This window comes from Halichoerus grypus, chromosome 7, assembly GCF_964656455.1.
Source record: "Halichoerus grypus chromosome 7, mHalGry1.hap1.1, whole genome shotgun sequence".
Classification (NCBI taxonomy): domain Eukaryota; kingdom Metazoa; phylum Chordata; class Mammalia; order Carnivora; family Phocidae; genus Halichoerus; species Halichoerus grypus.
Genome location: NC_135718.1, coordinates 85,525,532 through 85,538,678, shown reverse-complemented (window position 1 = coordinate 85,538,678; position 13,147 = coordinate 85,525,532). Strand labels below are relative to the sequence as shown.

At 54.6% G+C, this 13,147-nt stretch overlaps 1 protein-coding gene across 2 annotated transcripts in view; it reads left to right on the top strand.

Moving 5' to 3' along the window:
- SUSD4 (sushi domain containing 4) overlaps positions 1–13,147 on the top strand; it is an 85,212-nt gene that overhangs the window by 36,592 nt on the left and 35,473 nt on the right. Inside the window, exon 3 of one of the 2 annotated variants that reach the window (XM_078077820.1) lies at positions 9,605–9,817. The exons of the other annotated variant lie outside the window; for it this stretch is intronic. Coding sequence (XP_077933946.1) covers positions 9,605–9,817 — 213 coding nt within the window. The remainder of the gene's footprint in view (positions 1–9,604; positions 9,818–13,147) is intronic. 2 annotated transcript variants of the gene reach the window in all.

Here is a 13,147-nt window from a genome sequence, read left to right as displayed (position 1 = left end):
CCCTGATCTCTGTTACTCAACTGAGCACATAGTGAGGTTTAACTGTTAGCGGGGGACAGAGGGTGGTCCCCTCGAGCCCCGTGGCCCGACATCAGCCTGCGGTTGCCTCCCAGGGGATCTGGACTCCAGTCTGTGGTGGAACCACCGGGGGGAAGCAGGGCGGACACACAGTATTTCTGGAAAGACTGTGTGAGGTTAGTGCTGTTGATCAGCGGCTGGATTTTCATGAAGCGACCGTGAACACGAATGCTATCAGACGTTGTATTGACCCCACGGGGTTGTTACGTGGACGAAAGGAGATCCAATGTACACTTTGCAAACTGTAAAGTTCTATGCACAGGAAGAATAGTTTGAGCATCGCTCTACAGCGATTGCTCCCAGAAATGAAAGGACATTTCAAGTTTTAAAGACAACAAAGAGCCACGGGCATGTTCCAAATATGTTCCAGACGTTTTTTTCTTTTTTTACGCCATGAGTTGTCTCCCGGGCTGGGTCAGTCTGAGGATGCGTGCTTTGGGAGGTCGTTACTGGTTTTCATCAGAAAGAGACTAGAAATCCTGGAGTTTAGGAGCAGAGGGGATCTGGGAGGTCTTCCGGTCGCCTCATCTAGTGAGAAGACTGAGCGACCTCTCAGGGCCATAGCTGACCAGCTGGCAGCCTCCTTATATTTGATAAGGACTTGCTTTAGAAAAGAGACCCATTTTTGACTTACTAATCAGCTTTGTAATTTATCCACGTTCGTCGGATGTCGTCAACTAATAATCCCAAGGTTTACATCGACGATGAGATGTCCGTGCCCCATCTCTGTTGATAGAAGAGACCCTCGGACTGTTCTGATGGGTGGTTTTCTGTGCTGCTTTATTTCAGATGCAGAAAGGCTTGTTCTGTTTCTCAGCGTTGTAATATCGCAGTCTAGAGTAACTCTGTCCTGTTGTTGGGCACGCGTTTATGGAGCGGTACTGAGACTGGAGTGGAAACCACGTTATGAGTTAGCACTGTTACCAGTTTTATAGGAGCTGAAACTGAGTGAAAGGATTTCAGAATAATTGGGTAATCAAAGCGAATTAAATCAAGAGGGGGAAAATACCAGTTTTGGCGTCAAATGGGGAGCGCGACGACTTCCACATCTGTGGTCTTTATGCATTTTAATCAAGTCTAAATTATGCTATTAAGATTTACTTTTGCTGCATTTACTTGCTCAGACGCTGAGACGCAGCCGACTTTGTATTCCTCTGTGGATACTTCATGAAACATGGAAGCATTCTCACGGTTTCTGGGGGGAGAGTTCCCTCCCTGCTGGGCGCCGGGTGCGGGCTGTGTCCCCCAGGCCACGGTGGCTCTGGGAGAGCAGGTGTGCGCCGTGTGAGGCGGGTGTGAATCCTCTGCAATGAACGGTGCGCCGTGCTGGGATGCAGAAGCAGCCCCGCAGCAACTCGCCTGGTCTTGCTTTCTGGCGTCTTGGCTGTGTTTCCCAGGGAATCCTGCTTTTTCGGTGAGAAGTCTGTTTAGCCTAATAAATAGTAACAGTGATCAGCATCTCTTTTTTCCAGATGTCCCTTTAAATATGTAAAGGGATGCTGCGCAGAACTGTGGCATGACGGAACGCCGTATTCACAGACAAAATGAACTTAGTAGGCTTTGATTTCCTTTGTTGCATTTTTGATCTTGTATTGGAAAATTTGTCCTGAACCTGTTCTTTGGCTCGAGCGATTTCTGCATGTGTTCTGTTTGGTTTTGGTCTGACTCGCTGGTCCCCAGGAGCGTGCCCATCCTTGAACCCGGGCGGGGGAGCCTGACTGTTTGCTCCGTTGCAGAGCGCCCACCATCTCGCGCTGCCCACCGCCCTCCCCTCCAAGCCTGGCTCCCGATTCACAGAAGGCCGACTCCGGAGCTTTGTGTGACTCGACTGTTTGCCAAGGGCAGGATTCTAGAAGTATTTGTTATCGTTCTGACGTTCAACAGCCATTTGCAGAAACAACTCTAGGGCAAGTTAGGAAAAGAGCCCGGATATTTTTGGAAATGAAGGTGGTTCTAGGAAATCAGGCGATTGCCTCTTTATGAAGCCATATGTTTTTGTTCTTGAGGGAACTGGTTGAATATTAATGACATAACGGCTTACCTACGTTTGTTGTGAACTTACCACATGCTGGCCATTGCGTTACTTACATTTCTCAGTAGCCCTAGAAGCAGGTGCTTATTCTTACAGTACCCGTTTTATAGACAAAGAGAGCTGAGACACAGAGAGGTGAAGTAATTTACCTAAGACCACACAGCTAGAAAAATGGCCAAGTCAGGATGCAAAGCGCACAGCCTCCCTCCACAACCTAGAGCATCCACATTATTTGAAGTAAATTTATGTTTTCAAATAGAATCACAGGGTAGAGTATATTTAAAGCACTATCTTTCAAACCTTTTTACCTGTGAACCATGGAAGCATATCTATTTTATTTTGCAGACTAACAACCACTAAAACCACACGAAACAGTTCTCCCCTTACTGTGTGGGATGCACTCTGACTTTTCCTTTTTATTTTGTTTCCAAAACGTTGTGACCCTTAAAATTGATTCCGTGACTTGCTGTAAGGTCATAACTTGCAGATCACAAACTCCTCACGGTCCTAGATGTAAGCTCCCTTTTCGGGGGGTCCGGGCTCATGTGGTTTGTTGAGTGAATGCCCGTTGGCAGCTTTCCCCCAGTGCCCGACACTGTATGTTGACCCACTGAGTATATAAATAGATTATAATAATCTCCTCCTCTCCTCCTTCCCTTTTCCTTTTAAAAACAAATAGCTGAAATTTTGCCAAACATGGAGATTATTTAGGCTGGAACAGAGAAGGTCAGGAACCACTTAATAATGATCTTGTTACGGAAATATGGGTTATAAGTGAATTTTTATAAAGCAAATTCCGTTTTCCCATTGCTTTTAATTGTAATTGTGACAGTGTTAAATTGTTAATTTGCTGTTTCTCCTGCATTCCGACTCTTGCGAGGGTCTTCTGTGGCCCGCCCTGGCTTCTCCTGGAAAGGTGTTGGGCCCAGAGTGGGCTCAGCTCCTCAGTCCATGGCAGCCCCGGGCCACCTTGCTCAGTCCTTCCAGCACGCTGGGGAAGACGTCTGTCACCGGGGAGGGGGGTCCTCCGAGTGTTCGAGCCTGACCTTGCCAGGACGGGCCTCCAGAATGTGTGGGTAATGTTGGGTTGGTTGTGAGGTGGCTGGAAACTTCTGGCAAGCTCATGGTTCTGTGTTCCCCGACCGCCATCAGTGTGGGGCGTTGTGTTTGAGAATATTGGTGTTGAGGGTTGATTTATTTGCTGGATAGGTTTTGCCTGACGTCATTTCCTCCGTGTTGTCTCTCTGGCTCTTGTCGTTGCTGATGCCTGGTTGCAGACCCGCCACCGGCTCACGTGGTTTCTGGAGTAGGACGGGCTGTGGATGCACGCGTTCACTGGAATAATCGGCTAAGGCCGTTGGGAGAGCAGGGGATTTTTGTGGCAGTGGGGAAGCCCGAGGTGGCGTCCGGGGCAGTGCGAAGGGGGTCGGAGGGGCCCCTCACCAGCAGGCCCTTGGGACCTGCCCGGCTGCCTTTTGTTGGTGCTTGTAACGCAACAAGCCAGGTGCCGAAGCTTTCAGGGTCTTCAAACATAGCAAAGGCGTTCTGAAGATCTTTCCCTGCCGTGACAGAAGGAAGTGTTCCCTCCTGGTCGAGAGGCTCGCTGAGGCACAGCGACGTCTCGCTGGTTAGTGGTCTCAGAGACTTTGTCCGCCTCACTGGTGATGAGAAAAAGCAGACTCTGTGCAGGGGAAGCTGGGTGTGTTCAGATCTGCTGGAGGAGAGCATCGTGTTGCCAGGAGGGACTCCTTGGGGTCACGCGGGGTCACCGAGCCTCCCCGCCTTCACTCGGGGCCGCCGAGGGTGCGAGTCCTGCACCGCACCTGGCTGCTTCCGTCTCAGGAGCCTCTCCCTGGGCCCGGGCTGCGGCCTCTCCCGAGGCTCTCACCACCCATGTCGTCCACGCCATACTGTGGTCAGTGGGGGCTCCGTGGCCGGCTGCCCCGAGTCGGCATGTGTCGGGTGACACAGAAGGTTCCCTGGCCCCATCTCACTGAGACTGTGTGCCAGGAGGTGTCAGGGTGGAAGGACCACGAGGATTGTTTCCTGTGCGGTGATGAACCCTTCAGAACCCCCGCTGAGGGAAGGACGGTCCCCATGATGTGTGCACCCTCCAGGACTAGCTCAGGGATACCTCCCCAGGAGCCATCCCTCCCCCCACAGAGTCTGATCAGGAGCCTCTCTTCCCATCAAGGCACCTGTGCCCAGCACTCCTAGAGCACCCCTCACCCTGGCAGCGTTGTGCTCTGCCTCACAGCGTCTCCCACTGGGTTGTGAACTCTGGGGTGGGGGAACCATGTCTTATCCTTCACTTCCTAGCACCCAGCATGTTGTGCAGTGAGTGGGCATGCCACAGGTGCTGCTAATGAAGGGCAGAGGGAGAGAGATGGAGGGAGGGAGGAGGATGGAGGATGGAGGATGGATGGATGGAGGAGGGATAGTTGGGTAGATGGAGGATGGATGAATGGATGGATGGATGGATGGATGGGTGGATGCATGGAGGATGGATGGATGATGGATGGATGGAGGATGAAGGATAGTTGGGTAGATGGAGGATGGATGAATGGATGGATGGATGGATGGAGGATGAAGGATAGTTGGGTAGATGGAGGATGGATGAATGGATGGATGGATGGATGGAGGATGAAGGATAGTTGGGTAGATGGAGGATGGATGAATGGATGGATGGATGGATGGATGGGTGGATGGGGATGGATGGGTGGACAGATGGAAGGATGGGTGGATGGTAGATGTGTGGAAGGATGGTGGATGGGTGGATGGATGGATGGATGGATTCCACAGATGAGGGAGGCACGAAGTACTCTCCCTGAGCACAGACAGGCTCTTTCCTACACCTTCTCACCCTCCTCCCTTCTCCCAACCTGAGTGGACTGAATTCCTTAATTTTTTACAACCTTCTTCCCATCCACACCTGCACACACCTCCTCCTCCCTCTGCAGTGTGGGGCCAGAGGTGGGTCTGGGTTAGGGGCTCTTTGGGCAGTCACACCCACTAACAAATGAGCCACACTGACCACCAGTCATAGGCACAGACCCCTCAGCTTGTCACACCCCCTGCCCCAGGCAGAAAGCCATTCTCTCTGAGAGGACAGATAACCCAGGTGAGAGCTGAGCCTCCGTGAGATCCAGTCCTGGATCCATCAGAAGAATGACTCCTGCTCTCACAATAAATGGGAAAACTATGCTGTGAGGACAGAAAAATTTCCTCAGGGACCCAGCTCTGTGCTCTCCTTACGTATTCCTTCCCTGTCCACGTCCTCTGCCTCCGAGGGACCATGGCTAGGCTCTGCGTCTCCGCACCTGGACAGTCCGAGCATCAGGATGCTGCTGGCCAGGCCCAGCCACTGATGCAGGAGAGGGAATAAGCACAGGGGTGAAGAGACAGCAATCAGAAGGTGGGACAGTATAAGAAGAGCATATTCTTCACTCTGGACACCTCATCCCATTGGGCAAGACAGTCATTTTCCACGTCTTGCCAGAGCTCTAGATGCCACTTTTCAAAGTACCCTGGAGGGTCAGTCCCCAGCCCGGGCCATGTCTCTGCAGAACCGTTCTCTTGGTGTTTTCTGTGATGTGGGGATCGGCGCACCAGACGCATGCCCATTCGGGGGTAGCTGGCCTGCTCAGAGGGTCTGGCCCTGGGAACCTGCCCTCCCAGCCTCCAAATGCTGCTGTACAACCCAGCAGCCACAGCTTAGGGAGGAGAACAGAGTTCACAGGATGATTTCCAGTATGTTTCTCTTGGGGGAAGTGGAAAGAAAAGGGAACATCCCATTTTAATAAGCCCTGGGAGGGGGTATCCCCTAACAGTTCTCCTAAATTCAATCCAGAACACAGCACATATATACAAGAGACATTTCACATGTCAACACGACTGGGCCCTGGGCGCCCAGACATTTGGTCCTACCGTAGTCTCGGTGGGTCTGTGGGGTGCTTCTGGATGAGGTCACTGTTGCAGTCAGTAGACTGAGCAAAGCAGACTGCCCTCCCTGATGTGGGTGGGCCTCATCTAATCTGTTGACGGCCTGAATCAAACAAAAGGTTGAGTAAGAAAGACTTCTTTCTCTCTGTCTGCATCCTCAGGCTGGCACCTTCGTCTCCTCCTGCCTTCAGACTCGGACTCAGGCTGGAGTGCACGCTAGCAGCCCTCTGGGCCTCCAGCTTGCCAAGCGGATCTTGGACTTCCCAGCCTGCATGCCTGTGTCAGCCAGTTCCTTGGTGTGTGTGTGTGTGTGTGTGAGACAGAGAGAGCGAGCTCTCCTCCTGGCCGAGTTCTCTGGAGAACCCAGACGCATGCAGTCTTCCTAAAGCTATTCAGGCACTTTAAAGATGTGAAGACATGAAAGCCAGCCATTCCCACACCCGAGGGGACACCATTTCTCTCTGGATCCCGAGTCCAGGGAAGCAGCCTCCTGGGTGGGGGCAGCACCTGGGGCCTGGGTTCTGTAAGCCCGGCCCAGAGTACCGGCCTGTGACGCCCTCCTAGGCCCCGGCATCTCTACCCCGGCACTGAGTGTCCTTCCTGCATCTGTGACCCCAGGAGAGATCAGGGGTAGGATTGTAATTTGTACTTGGCTTCTGGGCGGAAGGTAACATGTCCTCTTTCCCCTTCCTTCCGAATGAAAGCAGGGGCAGTGACAGGAACGCAGGGTCTTCACCCCCAGAGAAAGGCATCATTATGAGGGCTTGACCCCTCTGTCTGGGGACTTCAGAGTCTGTTGAAACCCGCCAGACTGTTCTGTGAGCAACACAAGAAGTCTCTGCAAAGAATCATAAAAAGAAAGCAGTGTGAAAAGCAATCTTTTGGCTTATTATAACTGGAAAGTCATATTCGAGAAAGGAAGAGTGTATCAAATGTAGCCAAATCAATTTAGAACTCGGGCTGGTTTCCATTTCTCTGTAAACTGCTGGGTGAGTCTTTGGAGAAAGAAACAGAATAGAGACACAAAAATTGATTTTTTATGCATTAACTTAGGGAGAGGGTCCTGGGGCGGGTGAGGGGAGGGCATCCCTGCCAAGGTTGAAACACACACGGCTGCACATCTGAGCCAGAATCCAGAGCCCCCTGCCCCCCAGCACTCACTGTCCGCCCCACGTGTGGGCGTGGGGACACCGACAGGGCCGGTCCGAGCCCTGGCCTGGGGCTCACGGCCAGTCGCCCTGCTGCCCCTACAGCCCTTTCATTGTCGGGGGGGGGGCTCACATCTTCACAACTTTGCAAACCCTTTGGGGAAAGGACATCTGTCAATGGTTTTGGGGTCTCTGTACCTGTTCACACAGGACTGAGCGAACCCACACACCTGCTTCCCCATCTGCTCCTCATCTGCAGGCTTTCTTTCTCCCTGATTTGTGGACACAGGTTCAGATCTCTTTCATCCTCAAATTTTAATACGGTAACAGGAAAGTCTCTCCCTTGACCCTAATGCAGGGATGGCTTGTGCCCTGTGATCCTCTGTCCCCACGAAGCACCGTGCAGGGGAAGTGCACGCTTGCTGCGGCCTCCCCCTCACTCGTGGGCGGGCAGGCTCCCCCATAGGCCCGTCCAGCCCCGAAGCTGCCCTGGCCGCTCCCTCTCCAGCCAGCGGCCTGCCCCTGAGACGCCTTCCCTTGCTTCTGCGGCCTTGCTCAGGCCGTCCTGTGTTCTCACGCCCTTGGTGGCTGCGTCTGTCTGAGCCACATGTGGTCCTCTCCCTGTGTGTGCTCCCAGGAGGCCGCCCAGCTGTGCCTTTAGCCGCCGCCTGTGTGCAGACCTGTGGCTCAGGACAGCGCGGCCTCCGACTTGGCTCTCTGGCTGGTCATCCCCACCCGGCCTGGGTGTCCCAAGGACTCAGACTCACCACACCCGCCCGCTGCACCGGGACGGGTCCCCAGGCTGGTCTTCACCATGTCCCCTCCCTCTGCATGCAGGCCCAGCGTCCGACCCTGGCAGCCATCCTCGACGCCTCTCTTAACTCATTCCCCTCCCCCCGCCGCTGTCCCTGAATTCGAGCCTCTGTGTCCTTAGTATCACCTGCGGCCTCTCTGTTCCAGTCCTCCCCCCTCGTCTGGCCCATCATCTCCCTCCAGGACTGCGGCAGGAGCCTCAAGAATCCACAGACCTCAACTGCTGGCCCTCCCAGGAGCTGGACTGGCTGCTCAGAGCCATTTGGAGAGCTTTTCAGGAGGACAGCCCTTCCCCACCCACCAGAGAGCACCTGGGTCTGTGGGTCGGCCTTTCACAAACCGTCCTTCAGATCCTGGTGCAGCTGGGGCCCAGGAGGCATTTCTGGCAGTCTTCCCGCCACCGCTTTGCTGGATTGAGCTCCGCCGCGTCCCCTCTCTGCGCCCCACCAGTCCCCTCAGGCCCATCCTCCCTCTGTCTGGCTGATGTCCACTCACCGGGGGCCTCAGCCGTCCCCTGCCACCCGCACGCAGCCCAGCCCTCTGGGGCCGCTCGAGGCTGCCAGACACTGAGGGCCGGCATTGACCAGCCCCATGGAGGGGCTTCCAGACGGCGGGCTCCGTGGGACTCCGTTCATTCCTCACAGGTGTGTGGGGGCGATGGAGAGTGACGAGGGATTCCGTGGGACTCCGTTCATTCCCCGCACGTGTGTGGGGGCGATGGAGGGTGACGAGGGATTCCGTGGGACTTCGTTCATTCCTCGCACGTGTGTGGAGTGATCCAGGGCGACAGAAGGCAGGTTCCATGGGACTCCGTTCATTCCCCGCACGTGTGTGGGCGTGATGGAGGGTGATGAGGGATTCTGTGGGACTTCGTTCATTCCTCGCACGTGTGTGTGGGGGTGATGGAGGGCGAGGGCGGGTTCCGTGGGACTCTGCTCGTTCCTCGCACATGTGTGGGGGCGATGGAGGGTGATGAGGGATTCTGTGGGACACAGAGATGAACAGGCTATTTTTCCCTGGACGGCTCCCAACTGAGCACCGGTGGCGGCTGCGCTCTTGTTGGGACACAGAGGGGGTGGCTGGGTGGGTTTGGAAGGTACCCAGACCCTCGGGGAGCCTGGATGAGGCCTGGCAGGTGGGGCAGGGGTGAGGGGCAGGGAGGAGAAGGGTGTTCGCTGCTTAGGCCTGTCCTGTGGAATGCCAGCCCTGCATCACCCGCAGCTTCGGTTCTGTCCGTGGGATGTGGTCCGTCTGTCCTACAGGGCAGCTCAGAATCCGCCTCCTCCTCCCTGACCCTCCCGCCTCACCCCCTGCAGCATCTCGCCCTGTTTGGTTCCCTGTGTGGCTTCCTTCCTCCCCTCCCTGTCCCAGAGCCTCCGTGAAGGGCTGACTTGGCCGTCAGACGGAGACGCTAACGGGCGCTGTTCCAAGCAAGAAGCCGGGTATGGTGCGCACCAGAATGCGTATGTTCTGGTCTGGCTGGAGTGGCTGGGTGCTCATGGTGTGTGACGGGGTCTGTCACGATGCAGGAAGGCCCCCGGCATCGGAAGGACCTATTCAGAGGCAGCTTCTCTTCTCTCTGTCAATGTAGGGTTGGATGACCTTCAGGTGTGCGCTGACCCAGGCGTCCCCGAGGACGGCTTCAGGACGCCCGGCGGAGGGGTTTTCCTTGAAAGCTCTGTCACCCAGTTTCACTGCCAAGATGGGTTCACGCTCAAGGGCCCTACAAAGAGACTGTGTGTGAGACATCTTAATGGAACCCTCGGCTGGATCCCCAGCGATAAGCCCTTCTGTGCACAAGAAGGTAAAGTGCCCGCCCCTGCCTGTGGCAGCCGCTCGCAGGGCGCGGGGACGAGCTGCAGGAGCCCGGGGCCAGGACGCCGGCCACGCCGTCTGGGGCGATGCTGCATGCTGGTGGGAGAGCACTGAGGCTGGGGCCGGGGGCGAAGGGGGCTTGGCATCACAGGTCACTGTGTCTCTCCTCTACCGTGATTACAACCCAGGTCGTTCCGTTTCTGTCAAGGCAGGAGAGCAGCTCAGGGCACATGCGGGCTGCTCGCTGCCGCGCCACCCACCAGCCGCGTACTCATGGCCTCGGCGCTCGAGAAAGCGCGGTAAAGGTCCAAATTGCGCGTGCTGATGCAGAGACGCATGGTGCTCAGAAGATCGGCTCAGTTACCGTCGCGTCTGTCTTAGGCGGGATCCGTTTAGGGGGACAGAGCGGGGCCGTGACAGGCCGGCAGGTGGACGTGTGTTTGCCGCGGTGACGCCATGGTTTCTCGCCGCGGTGAGGTTTCACTTACGTCTGGCAAGCATAGCTGCATCTGCTCTTTGTGGTTACGCTGTGTGGGTGCGTCTGAGTTGAGAGCAGTGCTCGGAGGTTCACTGGGCGGTGGCAGGGGGCCGACCGTCTCCGCAGCCATGGAGCTGGTGCAGACGAGGCTCGGCCTTCACGGCAACGGCTCAATCTCTGCACACCGCCCCATCTGAGGGTGAGGACAGAGCTTCTCACCCTGACGGTGACTGTTCTCGGACTTCGCGTAGCTCGTCTCTACGGACGTCCTCGAAGCACTGAATTCGGTAGTCCCTGAGCGCGGGCGGTCGCTGCCCTGGGCTGAGAGCACGCCCTGTCTCTGCTTTCATTTTCAAGGTGTTTTTTTAAAAAGTCAAAGTTAGTACAAAGAATTAAGGTGAAGTAAGACAGAGAAAGACGAATACGCGTGACAGGCGGAATATCAACGAGGAAAGAAACGAACAAAAGAGAAACAGACCCGTGAATGCGGAGATCGCCCCCGTGGGAGGGGCGGGTTGGGGCGCCCAGAGGGTTGCAGCTGTGAGGTGAGGCACAGGAGGGAACGTGCCGGGGGTGGGTACCATCTGCGGTACTGTGACCACCGTGGGAGGGGACGGACGGGGACTCCCCAGCGGCCATGTCCAAAGGTTTGAAATACGGATCACCGTGGTTACACCCGACAGCAATAGGATGTGGCTTGTCAGTTATACCTCAGTTAACAGTCAGTGTCACGATTCACAAGAACGCGCGCTGTGGGATTCGCATAGACGTCGTGTGTTAGGGAAGGGGGTTTCTCCGTGTTTTAGTTAGGAGTCTGTGTTTCATGGATACAGAACGCTTCTCTGTATTTACTGCGATAGATGTGTGGTTTTTCCTCTTTAACTTTGCAATCTGGCAGGTTACATTGAACAAGCTTTCCCTTGAAAATAAAAAAATTCTTAAAAAGGTTTTTGAAAGTCAATGAATATTTTCTGCTCACATGCAGCCCATGCAAAAGCTGTTGTTCCCATCAGGTTTCAGTAATTAAAAGTTTATTTGGCTTCAGAGATCGACTCCTCTGATAAGACTTTTGGCCCAAGACACTCCGTGTTTAAAACCCAGACAAGCTCAGGAACATCTCAGGATACAGAGAACAAGTAGGCTTCATGAATATTGCCCAGAGATGAAGGCCTTCTGTTGTTTTATCACCCCGGAAACCAGAAGGCTTCTCGAAAGCACGACCTCTTTCCAGCCCTGTCCATAACTACCTAATGTGGTATGCCCCAGTCTACAAGGCCTTTGTCTGCCCATGCTCACTGGATCTCAGACTCATGGGCCCATCTGCGTGTTTTTACGGACACTTGCGTTTTCCTGGCCTTTGCACCTGCTGTCCCTCTGCCCAAAGCCTCCTTCTCCCAGATCGCACGATGAGGCCTCCTTGCTCTGCGGCTCTGCTTCTTCAGTGTCCTTTCCTCAGGGTGCCTGTCCTGTCCACCCGATTCCAGGGGCCTCTGGTCGGTCTCTGTGACCTTGGCACCTGTTCATCAGAGCGGTGATCACGGCGTGTTAGTCTCTAGCTCACGTATCTGCTAACTTGTTCGCAGTCCTTCTCCACACGGGTGCGGCAAGAGCACGATTCCTGACTGTGCCCAGCACCTGGGACGCATTGCAGGTAGGCTGGGTGCTCAGCGATTCACCGATGGATGGGTGGATGGACGAACTGACGGATGGATGGGCGGACGGATGGAGGCATGAATGAAACTGATGGATGAATGAATACCGAGCATTATAAATGCTGGTGTAACCAAAATCCAGCAGCCTTCCAGCACCTTTCCCACATGGATATGAATGCTGCATGTCCAGTGTGTACTATGTACGCACGTTCCTGGAAGCACTTTTTAGGGAGAATGGGTGTCAGAAGTTGGCACTCGAAGGAATCAGATTCATGTTCACATATAACTGACATTTAAAAAGGACAGTAAATCACACGTGTGTTTGTATTCTTAAAACTTTGCCTTTTCTACTCCTTAGGATCCTGCTCTGTGCTAACTAATGTGATCAATTAATTTGTCCTTAGGTATAAATGTGTAATACTGCCTTAATATCCCCTCTTTCATTTATTTATATTAAATCCTCTGTTACACAAGCAGGAGTTGGACGCAGCGATGGGGTGGGTTGGGGAGAGAGGATTTCTAGAAGGGGAGGCTTTGCGATCCCTCAGTTACATCCCCAAAGCGCCCGTTTGCACCCGCCTACGTAGGGTTTGATCGCTGGCCCCACTCCCAGCACAGTCAGATACCAACAGACCTTTATTCATCGTCCTTGGTAACGGTGTTTTTGCAGCGGTTTTTAAACATTCTTTCTGCCAATGGGATGCACTTGTGTTATAGAAAATTTGTGTTATTTCTGTTTGAAACTTCAGAACTGATGAAGATTATGTATTCATTTTCGGGCACTAAAGATCCTGGCTTCTCTGTCTGCATAGACATGAGCTGTGTAGTCACATCCGGCTACGGACGGCTGGCTGGGCCAGGCTGTCTTCCGATCCGCCCTCCTTCGGTGGGGGGTCAGGTGCCAGACGCCATGGGTAGAATCTTAGCCCGGCTCTGGGGGGTGGCTCCCGCTCCCCGCTCGGCGTGTGTCCCTGTCCCGTAGGGGCCGGTCCCCGTGGTGACTCTGCCGTGAGCAGAGCTTGGGAGGCCGTAGTGCCCTGGGACCTTGCGCCACGTGCCCTGCGGTGGCCCCCAGCTCCTGCCTGTGGACACAGGCACCTGGTCAGGAGTTCAGGGTGCTCCGTGTGACTGACCGCAACCCGCGGGCCCTGGCGTCACTCCTGTCCACTGACTTTACTCCCTGATGCTG